Below are 23,401 nucleotides of genomic sequence, written 5' to 3'. Positions count from 1 at the left end.
ACTCTGCCATGATGATGGCAAATATCATGCAAAGCTTAAGGTTCAGCAAAATATTATAATAGGTTTGCCATCATTATCAGTATTACAAATAAGCTACAGAATGTCTTTCCGGGGGAAGGGAAAAGAAGGGGAAAAGATGTTGGAGTAATTTTTATAACAGATTAAATTCTTAGATTGCTGGACAGAATCTTATAAATTAACAGGTGTAGAGGAAGCTGCTGGCTTGCACTAATGGCTGCCCTAAATAAAGTCTGAATTTTAGATACATTCTGCCTTTTCCCCTTGGATTCTTACACTAATCCTTTTGCCTAATGAGGGTTTTTTAACTGAAATATTCTCACCATATGAATAATATGGTGAATAATAATTACAGATTCTGGTAAACAATTTTAGAAATAATCCTTGGAACAATCATGGACTTTGTTTCAATCAGCGATGTCTGCACTAAACTACAGAGGCATTAAAATAACACACTCTCACATACAGACACAAACTGATGTTACCATTATGTTATATAAAATTCAAATACATGTAAAAGAAAGCGTTTGCATGAGGTCATTGTGAACCCTTCATCATTTGTCTTCCTTTGCACTCCCCACAATTTCCACTTCCGTTTTTAAAAAAATGTGTAATTATACTTTTTCAGTTTTCACATATATGCCCATTTTAAATTTATATTCAAAGTTTTAAATCTGTTTGGATTTCCACAGAAGAAAGGCTACTTCAGGATCCAGAGCAATTATTCCCCACATTACAGAGTAATTACTTTACAGTTTTAAAATAAAGAGATATATAAAGACTTACCCTGAATATAATTATATTTTCTACTGGAAATGAATGCTTGGATGCATAATTCAAAGCAATATCAACATATCGGAACAAGTAAACTCCAAGTTGAGGATTTCCTAGTTCTTTCATAATGTTTATTTCTCTTTTGGAATCACCGGTACATAGGCCATTCTGACAAATTTGTGTCACTTCATCTCCAGAGACAACTAAAAAGCTAGAGAGTTCTTTATCTTGCTTTCCTTCTTCACGCAACTCAGTCCTAACAATAAAAAAGATGTTTTCAAGGCACGTCCCACTAATAAAATTTTGATTTTATTGTGATAGTTATTTGTGTTATAAATACAGAATCCCATAAATTTGTACAAAGAGTTTAGAGATTAGGACTGATTTTAACACTAGGTTAGAGATCCAAGTAGAAATTAGACTGCCTACCAAACATAATTTAATGTCTGGTTTTACTCTGAAACTGGTCAAATTCGATGTGTCCAAGATAATAGAGAAATTATCTGAAGTAATGAGAGTCTTGATGAATAGCAACTGATCGAAGTCTAGAGTATGGTTTGTGACTGGAAGAAGGATTAGTTAATTGGGATCTCTGCTGGACTTGATTACATGTTGTATGTGCATTTTTCCTCACAGAAAGGGCGTTGGTACTTACCTGACACGCCCGTTCTCTTTGAGCTGTGAAGAGCATCCAGTAGTGGGAGGTGCTTCAGTCTCTGCATTTGTAGGCTGGGCTTAATTTGTGGAACGCTCCTCCTCCTCCATGGGACTCCTCCCCAGGGTTCCCCAGTTTTGGCGAAGACGAGAGAAATAAACGCCCTCGTTCTCTTTGCTCTAACAAGTCGTTGGCCGAAACAGGACCCCACCAGGCGGTAAAAAAGGGTGGGGCTGGATGCTCTTCACAGCTCAAAGAGAACGGGCGTGTCAGGTAAGTACCAACGCCCTTTCTCCTATGAGCTGTTCAGAGCATCCAGTAGTGGGATATACCAAAGCTTGGCCTGTCCTATGGGAGGGACTCCGTCTGGTCTGGAATCTCCTTCTGGTCCCTGTGGACCCGTTGCAGAACTCTTCTGCCAAAGGAAGCCTCAGCAGATGCAAATACATCAATTTTATAATATCTAACGAATGGCGATGGGGAAGCCCAAGTTGCGGCTCAACAAGTTTCAGTTATTGATGCCTGTGTGGCCCATGCTGCCGATGATTGCAGCGCTGCTTGTTGAATGAGCTGTTAAGGCCGTAGGCACCTGCAGGGATTGAGTCTGATACGTTTTCGCTATTGTGGCCCGTATCCAATGGCCTATCGTAGAAGGTGAGACCTTGCATTGCATCCCTCAGTGTAGGGCTGAGAGGACAAGAATAAGGCCTCCGATTTTTCTAAGAGGCGCTGTACGTTTGATATATAATTTCAATGCTCACCTCACATCAAGCCTATGCCATTGTAGCTCCATCCCTTGGGATGGTCTGGGGCAAAAGTTAGGGAGTATCAGGACCTGTGCCCCATGAAAACCAGAGTTAATTTTGGGTATAAGTGTAGGATCGGGCAAAGGACGACCCGGTCAGCGTGGTAAACACAAAGATCTTGTCTGATAGACAAGGCTGCTATCTCCAAAATATGACTAGCAGGAGCGACCACTACGAGGAAGAGTACTTTATACGTCAGAAATTGTAAACTTGACAACTTTCAATGGTTTGAAGGGGCCCTTAGTGAGTGCAACAAGGACCTAGTTAAGGTCCCAGGTGGAATAATGGTGTACCGCTGGAGGGCGTAAGTATGTGGCTCCTCAAAGGAAGATCCGTATGCGTGGATGATGGGAAAGGGGAAAAAAAGGCCTTCACAAGTGAGAGCTGATGGCAAGGCCGCCACCTATCTTTTCAAAGTATCAGGTGATAATCCCTAGTCAAGTCCCTTTTGCAAGAGCTCTCGAATTTGAGCCACAGAAAGAGAGGTGGGATCAGTCTGAGACTGGGTACCCCATTTGCAGAAACTGGACTATGTGGCATTGTAAATGCGAGTTGTTGAGGGGCGTCTAGCGGCTAGGACAGTGGCGATAACTGTTGGAAAGCCTTTTCACTCTTAAGGCAACTTCACTGAACCTCCAGACGGTCAGTTGCAACCATTGAGGGTCCGGGTGTTGAAGGGCCCCCCTGAGATACGAAACCCTGGCTGGTGGGATTCTCCATGGAGCTGATACGGGGAGACTGCGGAAGTCTGCAAACCACGGCCGTCTGGGCCAGTAAGGAGCTACTGGAAGTAGTTCCGCCCTTGTGTCTAGCAATTCCCGGATGACCTTGGGAATCAGGGGAAGGGGCATGAATGCATACAGGAATCCCGGTTCCAACGACAGCGGAGCGAGTTGAAGTTCTCCGCTCCTTGCTTGGGGCACCTGGAAAAAAAATCTCAGGAGCTGAGTGTTGAGGGGGGGGCGAACAGGTCCACCACCCGCTGGCCAAATGTCCTGACCACATTTTGAGAACAGGGAGGGGTGGAGATGCCCCTCCGAGTGAATGATGGTGGCCCTGCTCAGCCTGTCTGCCTGTGTATTTGACAGACCAGAAATGTGCTCTGCTCTGATGGAAAGTAGGCTGGTCTCCGCCTAACGACACAAGCGCTCCTCTTTTCACGTGATATGTTTCGACTGTGTGCCCCCGTTTGTTTATACGAGCTTTGGCTGTTACGTTGTCGGACAGGGTTAGTATGTACTAATTGCGTACCTGAGGAAAGAAGCTGCAGAGCTCCCCGTCCAACAGGCTGGCATCGTTAGTGACGATAAGTCTGTGTGGCTCCTTGAAAAGGCAGCCCCTGTTGATGGTTGGTCTGGTCCACCCGAATAGAGATATGAGGACCTTTGGTGGTACCCTGACAGTGTGTTTGGAGTTGCTTTGTCAAGAGCACTGGTACGGGAGCAGGAACCACTGGAGGGATGTAGTGTGGAGGCGGGCCCAAGGGGTGATAGAAATACATGAGATCATCTTGTCTAACAATTTTGATAGTTCAGCTAGGGACACCCTCTTAAGGCCCCTGATCTCCTTAAATAATTGCTGAATGCTATTTAGTCTATCTGGTGACAGGTAAACCTTGCCTTCCACTGTATCTATGACAGCCCCCAAATGGGTTATCCGAGTCGATGTTAATTGACTCTTCTTCCAATTTATTAAGGAGCCATGCTTTTGTAGGGATTGCAATGTGTAGTGAGTGTCTTTGACTGCTTGATGGACAGAAGGTGACAAAATCAAGATGTCATCGAGATAACACTAGATCTGTACGGGGATGTCTCTGAGATGAGCAACTAGTGCTGCGATGACCTTCATAAAGGTCCTAGTGGCAGAAGGTAGTCCAAAAGGAAGGGCCACATATTCAAAATGGTGGTTAGTATAACAGAATCTCAGAAATTTATAGTAGGAAGGCCGAATAGTAACATGCAGGTACGCCTCCTTCAAGTCTATGGACGTGATGACATCCCCCTTTCTGATACCAAGTAAGATAGGTTGCTGGGTATGCATTTAAAAGTTGCGATGTATTAAGAAACGGTTGAGACGTTTCAGGTCTAATATCGCTCTCCACCCCCCGAGCTTTTGGGCACCACGGAAAGATGTGAATAGAAACCTCGCCCTCGTTGAGTGGTAGCTACTGGTGGGATGGCTCATATATCCAGTAAATGTTGGATAGCTGAATCCATGAGATTACGTTTAATCAGTTCTCTGGAGAGAGGGCATGATGTGAAAATTCTGGGGGAGTGAATTGAAACTCCGGCGCAAGGCCAAATCTGATCGTATCTCTGACCCAAGAATCAGAGGTTGAAAAGTCCCATTGGTCGGCGAATAATTTAAGGCGTCCGCCAATGGGGGTTAGGTCCCGGGAGTTATTTTGGATGCTGAAAGGACCTGTTTCCTGCTCCACGAAAGGATCTTTTGAATTGACCACCCCTTCTGCTCCTATCCCCGAAGTCGGACCTATCTGGCTGCTGTCCTGGTCTGAATGATGGGGGTCTCTGGTATCTGTGTGAAAAGGATCCCTGGTAAAGGGGTCAAAAAGGATCCCCTCCGAAAGGACTGGGGGTTTCTAGGATCTGACTTCCGAAGAAGGGAAGGAAGAATCCCCCCCCCTTTTTAACGGGTTTCGATTAGTAGAGGATCGAGGGAAGGGCCAAACAGTCTGTCTCCCACAATTGGGGATGAAACCAGCTTGCCTTTGTGCTTAAAGTCGGCTTGCCAATGTTTTAACCATAGCAAGCGACGCGCTGTGACATGTGAAGTAATGGCCCTGGCTGAAAACTTGACTGCATGATAAGTTGCATCAGCTGAGAATTCAGCAGCAGCAATAAGTTTAGCAATATCTTGGTGCGCTCTAAGGTTAGAATTAGGGACATGTTCCTGTAAGAGGCGGAGCCATCTGATAGATGAACGCGTGAAGGAGGCAGCCGTGGCTGCTCTGATGGCCCACGCGTCAGACTGATGGGCTCTGCGTAGGGCTAGCTCGGCCCGTTTTTCCCCCTGGCTTTAATGCCTCCAGTGCAGGGGTCCTCAACCACCGGGCCACAGACCGGTACCGGTCCATGGAGCACTCTGTACCGGGCCGCAAATAAAAAATTTTTTTAAAAAATGGCGGCTTTCTTCGCCTTCGGTGAATGCTGCTGGGATCGGGGATCAATGAAAGAAGGGGAGGGAGGAAGCAACCAAAGCCTGTCCTGCTCTCTGGCTCAGCAGCTTCGGTTTCCTCCCGCCTCGTTCCTCTCTCAGTCTCTCTCGCTGCTCCACCAGCCCAGGAAGAAACTGCTTCAAAGAAGCCGGGGGGTGGCTTTTCCTGTCGCCGCAGCTCCTCTGAAGCGCCCGTTTTACCCCCACCGCCCGCCTGCGACGCGCTTCAAATCAGTGCTCCGTTCTGCCTGCCTGCCTGCCTGCCTTCGTTTTGGAGCAGCTTCGGCTGAGAATAATAACTATTCGCCTCTTTTTATCAGCGAAGCTGCTCCAAAACAAAGAAGGCAGGCAGGCAGGCAGAATGGAGCACTGTGGATTGAACTTGCGGGCGGGCGGGCGGGTGGGGTAAACGGCGCTCGGAGGCGCTGCAGCGACAGGAAAAGCCACCCCCGGCTTCTTTGAAGCAGTTTCTTCCTGGGCTGGTGGAGCAGCGAGAGAGCATGACTGAGAGGAACGAGGCAGACACCTGAGGGAGGGAGGGAGACACCTGAGGGATGGGGCTGAGGGAGGCAGGGCCGAGGCGCTCCTGAACTTGGTGGTTTGCTGGCAGACGTTTTATTACCCGACTAGGTAACAACATCAGATGTTACCTAGTCAGGTAATGAAACGTCTGCAAGCAAACCACCAAACTCGGATTCTTCTCTTCCCCCCCCCGGTCCTTGAAAAAGTGTTTGTGCTTGAAACTGGTCCCTGGTACAAAAAGGTTGGGGACCACTGGTGTACACGGCTGCAGAGGCCCACTGTTTCCGTACCAGGTCCGAAAACATGGGAGGAACTGGGATCACCTCTGCTTCAACTACTGGTTGGTTGAAGATCAGATCCTCTGGTCCCTCTTCCGCAGGAGCTGATGTGGTGGAAGGGGTCGACTTGTTTAGGCGTGCAATATTTTTTGCCTTAAACAAGGGAGATCCGAAAGGCTGTGGGCGGAACAAAACTGCAAAATCAGGTTGGTCAGGAATAAGACCCTCATCCGCAGACATTCCCCTTTCTAAGGGGTCTGCTTCTGACAGGGGCTCTCTATCATGTATTGATCCCAATTCAGTCTCCTCCATTTGATCAATGTGATCCACTTCTACCTCCTGCTCCTCCTCCTCTGTCGGCCCTTGGAGGGGGTCCCCCCCCTGTAAGTGTACCTGGGTATGGTTCTGCTCTGACCTGGTCAATGACCTCAGCGATTGGGAATCATGATCGGTGATCACAGGATATTCCCTGGTCATGACAGCGTGTTGAAGGCCCGCTGCGATTCCCTGGCGGAGTGAATGTGGTTTCAGGAGCTCTTCGCGTGGCCGGTGTCTCGGGCACTTGAGCCTGTTGGCCTTGGGGAGCCAAGCTGCGCCTGGATGAGAGGGAGAGATCTAGGAGAGGAGGAGGGTGTGAATAAACAGATGGACTGGAAGAGAAGTCCTGTGGTACATTGTGCGCCTCTCTAGTGCGCCTGTCTATCTGCTTTTGTAAGGCTTTGTGAGCCTTATAGCGTCCCTTACTGAGGCTTTAGAAGTCTCTTTAGCCTGCTTAGGTCTGTGTTGAGATTTGGCTTTTGCCTTCAAGGATGAGGTCTGATAGATGCTACCATCTGCCATTTCGATTCAACTTGGAATTACAGTATGTTTGATATAAAATACCGAGAAGGCGGTTAGCACGCCCAGGGACCTGATCTGAGTCAAGACCGGTTGCCCTGATAATATTCTTATTGCCCCCCCCTTTTAATAGTACCTATGTAAAATGAGTCATATCTCAGTAATAATACTTTATTGAGATTAAAATATTATACTGAAGAAAAGTTTTTTCTTCTTTTTTTAATTAATATTATTATTAATATGATTGTGATTATTTTGTATTATTGTTCTTATAAGCAGTAATATCTATCTATCTATCTATCTATCTATCTATCTATCTATCTATCTATCTATCTATCTATCATCTATCGTAATAAGTATAGGAATGTAAATTGAGTAGCACAATATAATGTAAAGCCAAAACAGCCAAATTGCGAACGCCTCAGGCCCGGGTTGATAATTGTAGGGGCCTTCAATAGCTTCCCTGCACAGGCGGGCACAGGCCTGGGTGCTCGCTGTTGTGCCGCTGAGGTAATTAGGCTGTGAGGGTTGAGCCAACGATTTAAAATGTAATAAATAGCCTCAAATGCACACAAGCCAAGACGAGGGTATAATAGTTCCCAGAATCTTGAAGGGAACCTGCTGCTCCGAGCAGAACTACATCACACAGCTCGAGAATAAAAAAGCAGGCGCGCAGCCACGAGGTTTTGACAGCTCAAAATGGCCACCGGCCGTTAAAGTTTTGGCGCGCTCCTCAAAGCGGCAACTTCCCGCCCAGTAAACGAATGGCCGCCGGATATTGTTCTGTTAAGCTAACGGCGGGAAAAGTGGAAGTTATCACAAGTTCAAGATGGCACTCCACTTAAAGATGGCATTCAGAGAGGGGGAAGAGCGATACGACTAGGTTTTGGAGCGAAAGGCTCACGCCGCTGACAGAATAAGTGAGATAAAACGCTGCGGCAATCAAACTGGCAGGGGTAAAGAATTTTGGCTGTATAGAGGTGGCGCGGAGCAGCGCCTAAGCGCGAATCGGCGCTTCCCCTAATCAGACCTGTCAGGCTGCGAGATCAATTTGGGATAGAAAGCTAGAGACAAACTGATTAACTATCAAACCTGCTGGCCATGAAAGAATTTTTCCTGTTTCGGTCAAGGAAGAATCACAAGCACTGCCTATCTCTCACGAGACTGAGCAAAAACTGGGGAACGCTGAGGAGGAGTCCTGTGGAGGAGGAGGAGCGTTCCACAAATTAAGCCCAGCCTACAAATGCAGAGACTGAAGCACCTCCCACTACTGGATGCTCTGAACAGCTCATAGGAGAAACATGTAACACTGACAAATGCACCAGATTTAGACCAGAGGAGATACCAGTTCAAATCCTCATTCAAGCAGGCTGATCTTTTTAGGCTGATACTATCTCAATTTGTTGTGAAGATGCATGAGGAAAAGCTCAATCATGGACAAAAAGTCCATTCAGTAAAATTGTTAATGATCTGTAAAATCTATAAAAATATTACAACAATTCACCTTTTTGCAATGAATTCTTCTTCCAAATCTTTATTATGAACCATCTCTATTTTATGAAACTTCCATAAAGATTCCAAATGGCACTGTATATCAAGGCAATTTTCATTCAGACATCGTTTAATCTCATTATAGTCCCTCTGATTAGCAAGGCACTCTGTTAAAAAATCTAAACATAAAGAAAAGGAGACAAAAAATATATAAAAAATAAGTATTCTCACCATGGTAGAGAGTACTGTAATTCTACAAAGATAATTTTAAATGTTTCAAAATTAATAAGAGCCGTGGTGGCACAGTGGTTTGTATTGCAGGCAAACTTTGCCCTCTGCCAGGAGTTTGATACTGACTGGTTCAAGGTTAACTCAGCCTTCAATCCTTCTGAGGTTTTTTTTATTTTTTTTAACAACAAACATAAAAAAACATAAACAAAAAAATAAAATAAAACCATCTTTCCATTGTACGGTGTGTCGGTTGGTACATATCTTTTGTGCACAATATCAGGCTAGGCAAATAAACTGGCGCTAACTGGTGCCACTGCATTCATTTTGATGTATATTCCCCATTGTGTGCCTGCTCACTATTTTATAATCCTTTCCTCTCCAATGAATGTAAACAGAAACATCAATTACATTCTTGCTAATTATCTCAGCACTGAGGTGCCTGTTGCAAAGTGTGCTTGGAAGGAGTGGGGGAAAAGGGTTTGTAGGATTTGCCTTCTCATCAGCTTGTGAGTCATTAATCACTTAGGAAGCAAAGCCTTTAGTATGAAAGTGATTAAAGTCTTATCAGCTATAGGCAGCAGCTGCCAATTGACTAAGTAAGGCAGGGGTGTCAAACTCAATTTCATTGAGGGCCACATCAGGGCTGTGGTTGGTGTGGGGGGGTGACTGGGGGGGCATGGCCAACTTGACACCCCCCCCAAACTGCTGGCATGTTTCCTCTTCGCATTGGGTAGACCAGGATGGTCCCACGGGGCAGATCCAACCATATCATGGGCCGGATCCAGACCCCGGGCCTTGAGTTTGACATTCCTGAAGTAAGGTCACAGAGTTGAGCTTGTTAACTTAAGATTAGCAATTTTTAGAGAAACAGTGGTATACAAGTAATCCTCAATTTACAACTACAATTGAGCCCAAAATTTCTATTGCTCAGCAAGACATTTGTTAAGTGAGTTTTCCCCATTTTACTACATTTCTTTTCACAGTTGTACAGTGAATCATTGCAGCAGAGTTAAGTGAATCTAGCTTCCCATTGACTTAGCTTGTCAGAAGGTCGCGAAAATGGATATGACTCTGGGACACTGCAACTATCATAAAAATGAACCAAATTTTGATCATATGACCATAGGAATGTTGCAACAGTTGTGTGAAAAATGGTCATGTCACTTTTTTCAGTACCATTGTAACTTCAAATAGTCACTAAACTAATAGATGTAAGTCAAGGAACTACCTGTACTGCAGAAAAAAGCTACTCAAGAAAGAGTGATTCTTTATGTCATCTCTATGGATGTGGCGGAGGAAAAAAAAACTAAATGATTGTCATGGTGAACATGTGACTTAGAAATACATGCCAATAAGGTTGTAAATTAAGGCATTGGTGACGAAGTTACTTTTTCATCACCATTGTAATTGCAAATGGTTACTGTCTGAGGCAGTCACTAAATGAGGGCTAGTAGTGGCTGCACATGGCACAATTTCTGCTGTAAAAATTAATTTTCTTAACATTAGCCAACTCAGATCATGATACATCATACCATAATATAGTTTATGAATGGAACTGTTGTTGCTATGTTTACCGTACCTTTATCAGGAGGTTTTTTAGGAATTGTAAATTTTTTCAGACAATTTTGATCCACCAAAAATAAATCCTTTATATTTTTCCTTATTACTTCCATCTTTGGTTCCATTTCTATTTTGTTTTCAATCTAAATTAAGGACAAAAAGCAGATACTGTATCAAATTGCATGCTTAATTGATTTCTTTTTAAATATTGTTTAATTGCTTTGCTTTTGAATTGTGTTCCATCTTTCTTTTTTCCAGTTTTAATCCAAATTAATTCCCATAACTTCAGAAACAAAAAGAAAACAAAAACACTTAGTTTTGCTTTTTTGAAATACCACAACCAGGTAGCTATAATTACAGTGGGAATCAGTTAAATCTTTTTCAAATTCAAAATCAAATTAAATGCTTCAGTATAATTGTAGTTTAAGTTAAGAATAAGATTTCAGCAATAAATTTTATTTATTTAATAACTGTACTGAGCTAAAGGATTTATTTGTGAAAGCACCTATATTAACCAGACACTAGAGGGAGATAAAGTACATGCTTATCAATCAGAACATAATACTTTGCATTCTTTCTATCCTGTTTTTTCTCCAGTATCACAGCTTTTTAGGCTATAAATTTGTAGAGAAAACTTATTTGTTATTATACTATAAAACTTTTTTTAAGGTTTAAGGATGAAGTGTAAGGAATAATTTGTCAACTTTGAAGCAAACCTGGCTGAACCCATCTAGTGCTGCCTTCAAGTTGCCATGAAGCCTGAGAAGGAAGGGGAGGGGGGGAAGTAGATAGCCCAGCTTACAGTCAAAATAAAGTTTTGCTGTGGGAACCAAGGTCATTGTAACAGGTGACTGGAGGAGGAGAGAAGCCTGCCAGCTGCATTCATTGGACCATGTGATGTGGCATCCATCTGCAACTCTTTTAAAACTGTCTCTTCTATCTTCAGAATCTCTGGAAAAGATGAAACTTCAGGGCTATTATGCCAGTTGCAGATAGTTGTTCTGAAGCCTTTATTTTTTAATTAAAGCACTGCACAACTTTATTAATAAGTGCAATAAAAATTATGATGGATACTTTTATTGCTTTGGAGCAGGGAAATGGATGGTTGAAATGAAATTGAAAGAAAAATAGTAGGGGAAAAATAAAACTGGGAGGAATGTGAATGGGTTAGTGGAACAAGAAAGGAGAAAATTGCTCTTCATGTGTAAAGGAAAACTGTGGTGTGATGGGAAAGAGGACAAACCAAAGATGTGCTGCACTTTGAGCTTGCCAGAATAGCTATGCAATCCAGGAATATATTTGGGTTAAAAAGGTGACAGCAGAGTGTTCTAGAACAGGGGTCCCCAACCCCAGTACTGGTCCATGGCCTGCTAGGAACTGAGCCACATAAGCACTGGGCAAGTGAGCAAAGCTTCATCTGTGTACGCACAGGATATAGGTTGTGTGCACAACCATTCCCCTTCCCTCGGTCCATGGAAAATTGTCTTCCACAAAACAGGTCCCTGGTGCCAGAAAGGTTGGGGACCACTGCTCTGGAACAAACATGCTACTTGAAAGCTACTTCGAAGCTTGTAATCCAAATGGCAACACATTCTTAAAACAAAATTATGGCCATCATTTCCGTTTCACTGAGTTAGAACTCCAGAAAAATGACATCCAGGATCAGAGGAGATTCTCCAACCATAGACTTGGTATGGTTTTTCTAGAGTCCTTATCTGCAGTAAGAGAAAAATAGCCCCTCCCCATAGACACCATCCTTTCAAAACTATTTACCTCTAGTCTGTGAATATAATCCACCCACCCTTCAGGTAATTACTTGAGGATAAAAGCTACTCTTCTTAAATAGGATACTAGTTCTTTGAGATTGTGAAGAAAGGATACTGCTATATTAGCAGGCGTAAAGAAATAACCAAGCATTTTCTTATCATTATGGCAGGACTGAAAATGTAAGGAAGGAAATCAACAAGATCAGGATATATAAAAGAGAGAGCTTGTTGGCCTCTGTGAGAAAATCAACTAGCAATGTGTTAACAATTATGACATTTGTATCCCTAAGCCAAAACCATCTTGTGTAATCAGTTCCTACAAAGTTATTCCTGTCAAGTTTTAACACTGTATAAACTGATCCTCTGTGTAAATCAGAGATAGACTACAACAGCTCTTCCTTACCCAAAACACTATACTACCTGAAAAAGAAATGAGAAGACAGAAATGGTCTCAAATGAGACTTGCGCGCCTTCTAAAGAGTGTACATGGGAGTGGGAACAGTTTCAGAAGTGAACAAATAAAACACTTCCTTCATCCCCATATAGGTAAATAAATGTAAAAGTAAAGGTTTTCCCCTGTCCAGTTGTGTCTGACTCTAGGGGGCAGTGATCTCTGTTTCTTAGCCAAGGGAGCCAAGCATTGTCTGAAGACATTTCCATGGTTATGTGGCCAGCATGACTATACAACTGAGGTGCATGGAACCTTGTTCCTTTCCACCATTTATCTACTCAAATTTGCATGCTTTCAAATTGCTAGGTGGGCAGAAACTGGAGCAAGCAATGGGAGCTCACCCTGTTGCATGGTGTCATGTATCAAACCCAGGATGTCAGCTTTCCAGCTGATAAGCTCAGCATTTTAAACTGCTGAGCCCTTTTCCCCTCCTCATTATGTGCTATACAGCAAATCTTAATTTTTCATAACTTTACAGCACTGATGAGTAGTCAGCTCAGAAACTGATCCATCCCTCTATAATACACTCAAGGTTTTTTTTTGTTTTAACATAAGAGCATACAGGTTTCCCTACCATAATTTCTCTAGCATATTTATTCTCTATAATGGAGGGTTGAAAAGATTAGTTTCCCTTACTTTTGAAGAGGGTGTTTTTAAACACAGTTTAAAAGATATCCACAGTTTAAATTTATATCCGGAATATACAAAAATTGCTACTTTGGTTTTTTTGGTTAACCAACGTAGGCATCCAGTCATGCATATTTGCTTTTAAAGAAAAAATTGAATTCTTCTGGTTGAAAAAAACTGACAGAAAGATATATCATATAGCAGAGAGCAACTTTTTTAAAGTCAAAGTTTCAAATATTTAAACACCCTGGTTTATGATAGGCTTTTCAGTCTATTTTCAATGTTCAAACTCTACCACTCTAAACAATATTGGCAATGGCATCATCACAATTCTAGTCCAAGCCACAGAGAGCAAAAGGGGAAGTTTAGCTGCCAGACACCTTAGTACCTCTACTATGGCATTTTGTGAAGGATATTTCCAAAGCCAAATGTTATCACTGAAAATAAGGAGATGTGAACTAGGATGATCCAAATGCTCAGGTACATACGATCAAGATACAGGTAATATTTAACACTCCTATGGCCTTTTTTCATTGCTAAAAGAACTTTCTCCAACTACATCACTGACATTTACAAATTCACATTGTTGAACTTATAAATTTGCCCATCCCAGGAAAGAAATCTCTATCTATGACACTACCCCATTCAGTTTGCTTTTCTCATTCTGTGTTATCGTCCCATCCATTAACATTTTCATTCCCTCTTCCCAAAGCAGGAAGAGTGTGAGAACATCTCTTCCTACAAATCTTATTAAAAAGCATTGTTGTGAGCTGTAGTTTACTTCATCAGATACACAGTTGAGTAATACAGCTTTCTTCCTATAATTTCCTCCTACATTAGGACAAGTACAATGCATCCCTGTCTTAGGGTTTTCACATTTCAAACTGATTACCATTTTAAAAGTTAAGCCAAAAGTTAAGTTTTATTAAAGACTTAGATCCTGCATACAATGTAACTAACTTTTCACTAAACACACAAAGGCTTCTATTATGCTCTGATTATTAAGATGCCATATAGATGAGCAAGGGGTACTCTTCATCACAGTCAATAAACTAGTTGCTGTTTAATAAATTCAAGCTTCCCACTCATCTTCTGAATATTAGAATAGAACAAATAACTTATATATCTAATGTAAACCAAATATTATGAATTTTCTATTAAAATCCTTGAAAAGTATTTTAACCATCATTTGAAAAACCTATCTAGCTTCTGGATTTTCTCTAAGTCAGTTAATACAGATGAAGAATCCATTGCATTATTCTATCCTAATACTATTCTTCAATATCATCACATTATCTTATCAAACTAAACTGGAAACACTTATTCAGGAATAGGCAAACTGTACTCTTCTATATATTGGGAAATTTAATCTTCAAACAACCTCAACCAGAATTTCTAATAGTGAGTGATGCTGAGCAGCAATGTTGAGAAAACCAAACATTATCTACCATAAACTATATTCAATAAATGTAAAGGGAATAATGAAAATATGTAATAATGAAAACTAACTGAAAATTTCATAATACTAGAAAAGGAGAATTTGCTGCTCTGAAATAGTATAATAATCACTTTACAGTTGAATCTCATTGTAATTTAAATAAAATAACCAATAGTTGTGAATTATATAAGTATCATTTACCAGCTATTATAGAAGTTTCATAATACATAACATAAAATTACATATGCATGTTTAAAAGCCTGTTTATATAAACATTCATTCATAAAATATTTTCTTTTATGTATACTGAGTGCATTTGCACCAAGACCAATTCCTTGTGTGTCCCATCACACTTGGCCAATAAAGAATTCTATTCTATTCTATAAATTCTAGTATCAGTTCAACCACATTACTTATTAGAATTCTACTATGAATTCAGCCACAACTGTCCTTGTTGAAAAATGTTGATAATTTTCCTCATGAATTGTACAATTAAAGGGCTACATGATCTACATCTATTTCTGAGTGTCCTAAAAGGCAATCTGATAATTTGAGTCTCTTATTAAATAGGATATAAAATGAAGCATCCATTTTTTTTGTAAACAAAAAAAAAAAAAGCATTATTTAAAAGTTGTGCAATGTGCTTCCAGGATGTTTTATAACATCTACTAGAAACTAAATATTATGTTCAGATTTATTTACTGTTCCTCAGACTACCGTAATTTTCAGTAGTAACTAAACTATTCCGAAGAGGCATAATGAAAAATGCTAACTGCAAAAATCACTGCCAAACATAAGAAATATTAAAATCTAATCCCTTCCCTTCCCTTTCAACAAAGAATTGCAGATAATTCCTTTATAAGTGGAAGCCCCATGGAATTAAAAGATATTAAATACATTGCAACCCAATACAGTATCTTTTGGCTTACATTACCTTGTTTGTAGACTTGTAGTAGAAATTAAACCATGATAAACTTTAAAAGAGGGATAGGAGAGGGTGCAAGTTTCTTGTTTGCTTGATTTCAATATTAAGAACCTCAATAATAAACCTTAAAATAACTTTTGAAGAAGCTAATGTATTTTTCATAGGAATAACCAAGTAAAAATGTTTAAAGAATATTTAAGCAATAACTTTTATTATCTAAACTCCAATGAATATGATATTTGCCTTCCAGTTAAACTATTTTATACTTTAACAAAAGAGGCTTAATGCATACTTAAGTTATTAATATATAATTTAAAGCTTTAAGTTAACAACCCACTTTAAAGCTAACAACCCACTGTTAATCTAACTGAACAAAATCTACTACAGCATGTTTCTACATAAGACTGTTCCTGCAAATGTCTAACACAAAAGCACGGAACAGAGACTTCAATCTGTATAGATGGATGGCATTTAGATTTTAATCTCTTTAAATGCATACAAACATGTAAGAGTATCTCTAAATAGGATTGAACAGATACAGCGCTCAAGGTTAAAACCAATCATACAAGCCAGGAACTAGAGAGGAAGAGTACTAAAGTACTAGTTATAATGAGTACTACATGTTCCTATTGTGAAAACAGCTGGGGACCAGGGCAAAAGAAATTCGGATTTATAGCAAAAGACAGCGCAGGTGAAGATTGTCAACTTGTTACATCGCCTCAGTCCAAAGCCTACTGTACTAAAACACTGGATTCACAACCAAAAGGGCGAAAGGGGGGGGAGGGGCTGTAACGAATTGTTAACGGCTATTTGCCGCATTAACGAAACGGAACCTTCACGTTCAAACCTTCACTTCCAACGGCTCAGCAACGAGCAACGCTATGGAGAACGGGACGCGGGGTGGTCGTTGCTTTCAAGCCGTCCTTTGACTTTAAAAGACACCTGGAGTTTTTAACCTCTGCTGGACTGGGCGGAGTCCAGGAACACTCGCTTATTTTGACCCCGAACAGAGAAACTTTAATCCAACCCGCGGTCTCCGCCTCAGCCGCAAGCGGCGAGCCTCTCGCCTCAAGCGGGACAACAGCGCCGGCACTGAAACTTTACTTGGGAACGAGGACAACCGGGATCCGACAGGGAGCAATGAGTAACTTTTCCAAACTACAAGGACCCAAAGATCCTGGGAACCGAGCACGGGGGGACTTTCGCCACCTCCGACCCCATCCCGAGTAAAAAGCGAAGGAATAATCAGCTGGTCACTCACGGTCGATCCGTGACCACTACCATCCTCCCGCCTACATAAAGCGTCTTCAGAACTTCCCTTGGATTCTCCTCCATCCCGCTCCCTGCTGCCCTCCTCTTGCCGCCGCGCCAGGCTGGGCTCCGGGATGCCCGTCCGAGCAGCGCATCCAAGATGCTGCTTGGCCGCCCATTGCCTCGGGCGGACGTTAAGCTCCTGCTGCTGACGCGCCACCGCCACCATCGCAACCAACTGCAGCGGCAGCCCAGGGCGCAGCCCTCTTATAGGCTCCTCAGGATCAGGGCAGGGCGGAGCCGAAGCCAAGCATCTTTTACCGTTCTCGGCGGGGGCGGGATCTTTGCCGGCCGAGCTTTTTAATCCTCCTCTTCGGGAAAGGGCCTCTGGGTTTGCGTGACAGGCGGAGGCTGGGCTCCCACTTGTAGCACGCGAAGATTCTTTTTCGCCGTACGACCAGCGGTGTCAAATTGGCGGGCCGCGGGCCGGATGAATCAAGCGCAGGACACGCCCATCCCGGCTTCGCAAAGGGCAAAAAAAAATCCGTTGCGATATACGTCACGTGAGGCGATCTAGTTTGACAGAACGCCTCGCCTCAGAAACTTCAAGAATTCTCTAGTAAACCCAAGTCGAACAAGATCTTGGTGTAGCTGAATGTCGGTTTCCTTTCCAACTACAATTGCTCTGACATAAAAGATGCCCTATGTTGTTTATCGCATATCTCTCGCAGAATCAAGAATAGAATTGAATAGAATAGAATTCTTTTATTGGCCGAGTGTGATTGGACATGCAAGGAATTTGTCTTGGTGTAAATGCTCTCGGTATACATACATAAAAGAAAAGGTACATTCATCAAGAATCATAAGGTACAACACTTAATAGTCATAGGGTACAATAAGCAATCAAATCATACTAGGAAACAGTCAATATAAATCGTTAGGATACAAGCAGCAAGGTAACAGTCATACACTCACAAGTGGGAGGGGATGGGTGATAAGGAATGATGAGAAGATTAATAGTAATAGTAGTGCAGACTTTGTAATTAGTTGGACAGTGTTGAGGGAATTATTTGTTTAGCAGAGTGATGGCATTCGGGGAAAAAACTTCTTGTGTCTAGTTGTAAATAAAAGTAAATAAAGTAAGTACATAAAGGAAGTATCTTTAATAAATGCAACTCTACTACTTTACATTTAAACTATATACAGTATAATAGCTGGATACCTGTGCTTCGCTATGGGCTTAGTTTTTGGGAAGGAAAATAAGGGGGGCGGGAAATCTGCTTCTGCCTACCAGCACCAATTGGTATTCATCTGGCTGGCGTTCTGTCAGTGTGTGAGAATTGAGGGCTGTTTGGAAACTGAAACAGTATTTGCTGTGTGACTATTCTGTACTAAAGCAGGTTGCTGCTGTGAAACTAAAACTGAAACTCCTCTGCTTGTTTTGCATTTGGAACAGATTCCTTTTCAGGTGGAGAGGGGGAGTAAAACTCCTTAGCATCAGAGCGTGTTAATAATATACGAAATACTAATGCTCTGATGGTCATTTCAAAAAATCCTTTCTTAATGAGCACCTAGAAACCAAGAGGAACATATGAGCCAAATTTCAAGTTTGTAAGCTTTACGGTTCTGGAGATTTTGTGATGATGCATGAGTGGTATTTCACTTTTATATATATAGATTGGATTGTGCAGATTGTAGCCCATCCTTTTCCTTATGATTCCCAATAATACTTGGCTGTTCCTAACAATGATTCTGCCTGAATTTCAACTGTGGAGTTGTCTTGATGTCAATTGTGTAGCTAAATTTGCTCATGATATGTGTGGCTTCAGATTAACAAATATTCTGGGTACTTCATATGCATTCTTCAGGGTGACTACATACATAACTGTTTTTGATGTTTTGATAAGTAACTGAAAAATTCACAGTCTGTACAGCCCCTTCTCTGCTTTGTGGCTTACTTTAGTTTTAATATGCCTGCTGCTGTATAACACTGTATAGTGCTGGGTGCAACTAATTCCCAATACAGAATTTAATCAACCTTCTACCTCTACCTTCTGGATTAAAATTACTACAGTTCTACCACAACAACAAGATGAACAATCTATGGTGCTTGACAGACTTTTTTTTTAAGATCAGGTGACCTATGGTTGCCAAAAGAAACACACTCTTCCACCTGATCAGTGACCAACATCAATTGCTGCCATTTTTCTTCCAATAATTAATCCTTTATTAGGATGAGATTGGGTAGGATAGCAAAACCATTTCCCAAATGTCCTTTTTGAAATAAAAAATGAGTATGGATATCGATGTCTAACTCCATTTCAATCTTTGTGTCTTTCTGAGCCCGAAAGCTGTATATTAGTTATTAGTAATTAGGATATTTTCTCAGAACCCTGTAACCACAGTATGAACCCTCCCTGGCAACTCTTTCTTAGTCCCTATGAAAGTGCCTTTTATTTCATCCTCAACTCACAACTGAGATAGCTTCTTCCATCACCTGTCCTATGTTGTCCACCTCTTACAATACTAGACAACATAGTATCAACAGTAGAGACCTTCAAATGTCTAGGTTCTATCATATCACAAGACCTAAAATGGAACCTAACATTAAAAACGTCATCAAAAAAGCACAACAAAGAGTGTTCTTTCTGCGCCAACTCAGAAAGCTCAAACTGCCCAAGAAGCTGCTGATAAAGTTCTACAGAGGAATTATTAAGTCTGTCATCTGCACATCTATAACTGTCTGGTTTGGTTCTGCAACCCAACAAAACAGACAGAGACTCCAGAGAGTAATTAGGACTGCAGAAAAAACAATTACTACCAACCTGCCTTCCATCAAGGACCTGTATACTGCACGAGTCTAAAAGAGGGCTGTGAAAATATTTACAGACCTCTCACATCTAGGACATAAACTGTTTCAACTCCTATCCTCAAAACGACGCTATAGAGCACTGCACACCAAAACAACTAGACACAAGTTTTTCCCCGAAAGCCATCACTCTGCTAAACAAATAATTCCCTCAACACTGTTCAACTATTACTGCACTACTATTACTGTTAATCTTCTCATCACTCCTTATTGCCCATCTCCTCCCACTTGTGACTGTATGACTGTAACTTTGTCGCTTGTATCCTTATGATTTATATTGACTGTTTCCTAGTATGATTTGATTGCTTATTGTACCCTATGACTATTATTAAGTGTTGATTCTTGACTCTTGACGAATGTTTATTTTCTTTTATGTACACTGAAAGCATTTGCACCAAGACAAATTCCTTGCGTGTCCAATCACACTTGGCCAATAAAGAATTCTATTCTATTCTATCCTATCCTATCCTATCCTATCCTATTGAGGGACAATCAAGAGCATCCTGTCATATTGCATTACTGTCTGGTTTGGAAGCATTACAGGTAATCCCTGGGTTACGAACATTCCCTTAGCGAATGTTCAAAGTTATATGATAAGCACCCCCAATGTTTATGAACAAGTCCTGAAATTATGAATATTGCAGCACCATGGCAGTTGTTTGCTCTTATGAATGACCATAAAGGCTCTGCAACATTTGCCTCACCTATTCCCCCCACCCCAGGCAGGTCACAGTACTCCATAGCACTTCACCTGTGAAGACTCACTTGCGAAGATCTCTCTGTTGCGGTTTCTTTGTCTGCTTCATTGCTTCAGGCTTTCGGTGCATTCAGAGAACACAGGCCTAATGTACTGCAAGATCTTGTGCTACTGATCTCGTGTGATCTCATACTTTAGGCCTCTATTCTCTGCAATTTGAGGCCTGGACGTTTGGAAATGGAGGGAAGGCTTTGGTCCTTCAAGCCTTCCCTCCATTTGCCATTTCCTTGCCAAAGCCTGCAGGGAGATTGTGTTCCTGTAGGCTTTGGCAGCCCTTTGCAAAAAGCCTTTGTTGGCGCCAGTGGAGCTTGGGAGGGGCAGACACCTCTCTCTGAAGCTCTTTCCTACCTACCGGCAAAGGGTTTTTGAAAGGGGCTGCAATCCTCAAGCGCTTTGCCAATGAGATAGAGGCCCAGAGGGCCATGTGCGGCATTCTGGGTCTGCTTTCTTGCCGGAGATGTGCTTGATGAGGTGGTTAGTATTCAGAAAGATGACCCCGAAATTTAAATGAGAACATATTTGGACACACACACGTTGTGCTTTGCAAAATGTTGTATTTCACTGCATTTCTCTTTCCTCCAGTTTATTAATTTATCTACATCAATCTAGTCTGTGCTCAAACCAAGAGTAAAAGTGAATCAAATATAGCCCTGAGTAAAACACTTACCTTCTCTTTCTAACCTTCCTTTGGGGCTTTATATATATTTGATTTTGTTTGGTTACTATGAATAGCATCTGGTTAGTATTCAAAGATTCTTCTTAAAACATTTCTTCAGAATGTCTTCATTTTTTCTTGTTTTTATTTCAAGCCAAAAATTAGGTCTGAAAACAGCATGAGGCCAAGTACAGAACTTGTTAAGCTGTTTCACTGAGGGTTATTAATTCTATTATTTCACTGAGGGTTATTAATTCTATTAATTCTTAATTACTATGCAATGTTTGTGTAAAGAAGAAAGACAAGTTACCAACAATTCCTGCAGGTACCTAGTGTATTAGGTGTGTGAAAGGAATAAGTATCTGCCTGTTGTACAATATTTCAGGGTTTCTGCTCAGGGCAGTGAATTCTAGGCTTTTAGTTAGCAAGCCTGTTGCCTTGAAACCAAGATGTCTGAGTTGGAGGTATTTAGATTGCCACAGAGATAGGCAGACAAGATCTTCTGGGCAATAATATTACATGGTCTACCTGAAAATACAGCTAGCTCTTACATAATCAATGTAAATGAAATTTTCTTTTTTTTCTTTCAAAAGATAAGCACCAGTCTCCAGAAACCATTATAAAATTAGTCAGTTTTAGAAGCAATCACAGCAAAGGGAACCTTAAATTTAATCCTAAATTTTGACTGTGATTGAATGAGAGATGTAAATATTGTGAACCAATTACTAAGCAGTGACTATAATGCTATTTCTTTTAGAATATATGCAAATGGGAAATTATCAGCAAGATTCAAACATATTTGAATCCTGCTGATGGAGAAGTAGTAAAGATTACTGAGACCAATTTTTTTCATAATGCATTTAAAAACAGCAATAACTGAAGCTCACCTGAAAATTGTTCCACAACATAGGAATGGCTTGTATGTCCTATCAAAGAGAAGAAGAAAAAAACCCTCTGGTAGAAAATTTTTTATATACATATATTTTCTATAGTGAGAGAAAAGGGAAAGAATTAAGAATTGGGAAAAATAAATACAACAGAGACATTCTAGGACATCTTGAGAGATTTATACAAAAGCAAGTTAGAAGGCCCTGATAGCAACCAACCATGAATTCTTAAAAATATATATGAAACTCCTTCTAAGCATGTAGAGGTACAAGCTTTACTAAAAGAAAATCAGCATAGATTCAGCAAAGGTTAATCCTGCCTCTTTTGTGACCTGACAGGTATAAGGATGGAGATAACTCTCTTGAAATGGTATAGCTTAATTTTTTTTTGAAAAAGCCTTTTTTCAAAGTTCCTCATCAAATGTTCTTGATTAACCAATATGATCCAACATGATAGAGCATGTGTTTTTTTATAGCTATCTGGCAAAACAACAACAACAAAAATTGTAGGAATAAATCAACAGTATTCTCAATGGAAGTAACAAGTGAAGGCCTTCTAGAATCTACTGAGGAATATATACTGAGTCTGATATTTTTGAACTTATCTATCTTATCTAATTTTATATACTAGTAATAACTGGACTATATAAATGGACTATTCAATTCAAGTTTATGAACACCAACAGTAGTTGTCAAAATAATCACAAGGCCTGTTTAAAAAGAGTGAAGAGTTAACAAAATAATAAATGCAGTTTAAGTAAGCTTAAATAAAATGACTTAAGGCAAAAATGATTTAACTTTGCATATACTGTACATTTATGGAATCTGAGTTGTCCAGCTAACCAGGAAAAATATCATGGGATCATAGCAGCTCAATAAAGATGTCAACAGAGTGTGCAGCAACTGTGGAAACAGCAAATTTCTTATTATAGATCACTAGTTACATTTGAGAAAAATATAATAGAACTGGAGAAAGGAGAGGAAAACCACCAAAATGAATCACAAGCTTGAAGGACCTTCTTATAAGAAAAGCACGGTAAGAACCATTAACTCTTATTTACTTTCAGAGGAGATTGGATAAATTTTTGGAAGAAAGTTATATCAAGAGGCTAATAATCTTGAAGACCTAAAACACAGGTAGTTCTTGACTTACACCCGTTCATTTGGTGACCGTTCCAAATTACGGCACTGAAAAAAGTGACTTATGACTGTTTTTCAGAGTTACAAGCTTTTCAGCATCCTCATGATCATGTGATCAAAATTTAGATGCTTTGTAACTAGTTCATATATATGACTCTTGCTGTGTCTCAGGGTCATGAGATCCTCTTTTATGTTCTTCTGACAAGCAAAGTCAGTGGGGAAGCCAGATTCACTTCACAACCAGATTACTTACTTATCAACTGAAGTGATTAACTTAACAACTGAGGCA

The 23,401-nt window shown here is 40.9% G+C and overlaps 1 protein-coding gene across 6 annotated transcripts in view; it reads right to left on the bottom strand.

The window, feature by feature from the left end:
* TEX15 (testis expressed 15, meiosis and synapsis associated) overlaps positions 1-17,232 on the bottom strand; it is a 40,096-nt gene extending 22,864 nt beyond the window's left edge. For 4 of the 6 annotated variants that reach the window (XR_015747962.1, XR_015747963.1, XM_026672876.2 and 1 more), the window contains exons 1-4: positions 16,815-17,231; positions 10,366-10,489; positions 8,569-8,734; positions 805-1,048 (exon numbers count right to left, since the gene is read on the bottom strand). Coding sequence is in view for 3 of the 6 variants with exons in the window: in XM_026672876.2 (XP_026528661.2) it covers positions 805-1,048; positions 8,569-8,734; positions 10,366-10,489; positions 16,815-17,033 (753 nt within the window). In the remaining 3 variants the exon portion in view is untranslated. Of the gene's footprint in view, positions 1-804; positions 1,049-8,568; positions 8,735-10,365; positions 10,490-16,814 lie in introns of all 6 variants that reach the window. The other 2 variants (XR_015747964.1, XM_087957371.1) reach the window with 1 other exon arrangement.
* Positions 17,233-23,401: the final 6,169 nt, after the last annotated feature.

This window comes from Notechis scutatus, chromosome 2 (genome assembly GCF_049901735.1).
Source record: "Notechis scutatus isolate UNSWTSFEM ecotype Mainland chromosome 2, rNotScu1.2, whole genome shotgun sequence".
NCBI lineage: Eukaryota > Metazoa > Chordata > Lepidosauria > Squamata > Elapidae > Notechis > Notechis scutatus.
The sequence above is the reverse complement of the archived record's forward strand: the minus strand, read 5'-3'. Positions and strand labels throughout refer to the sequence as shown.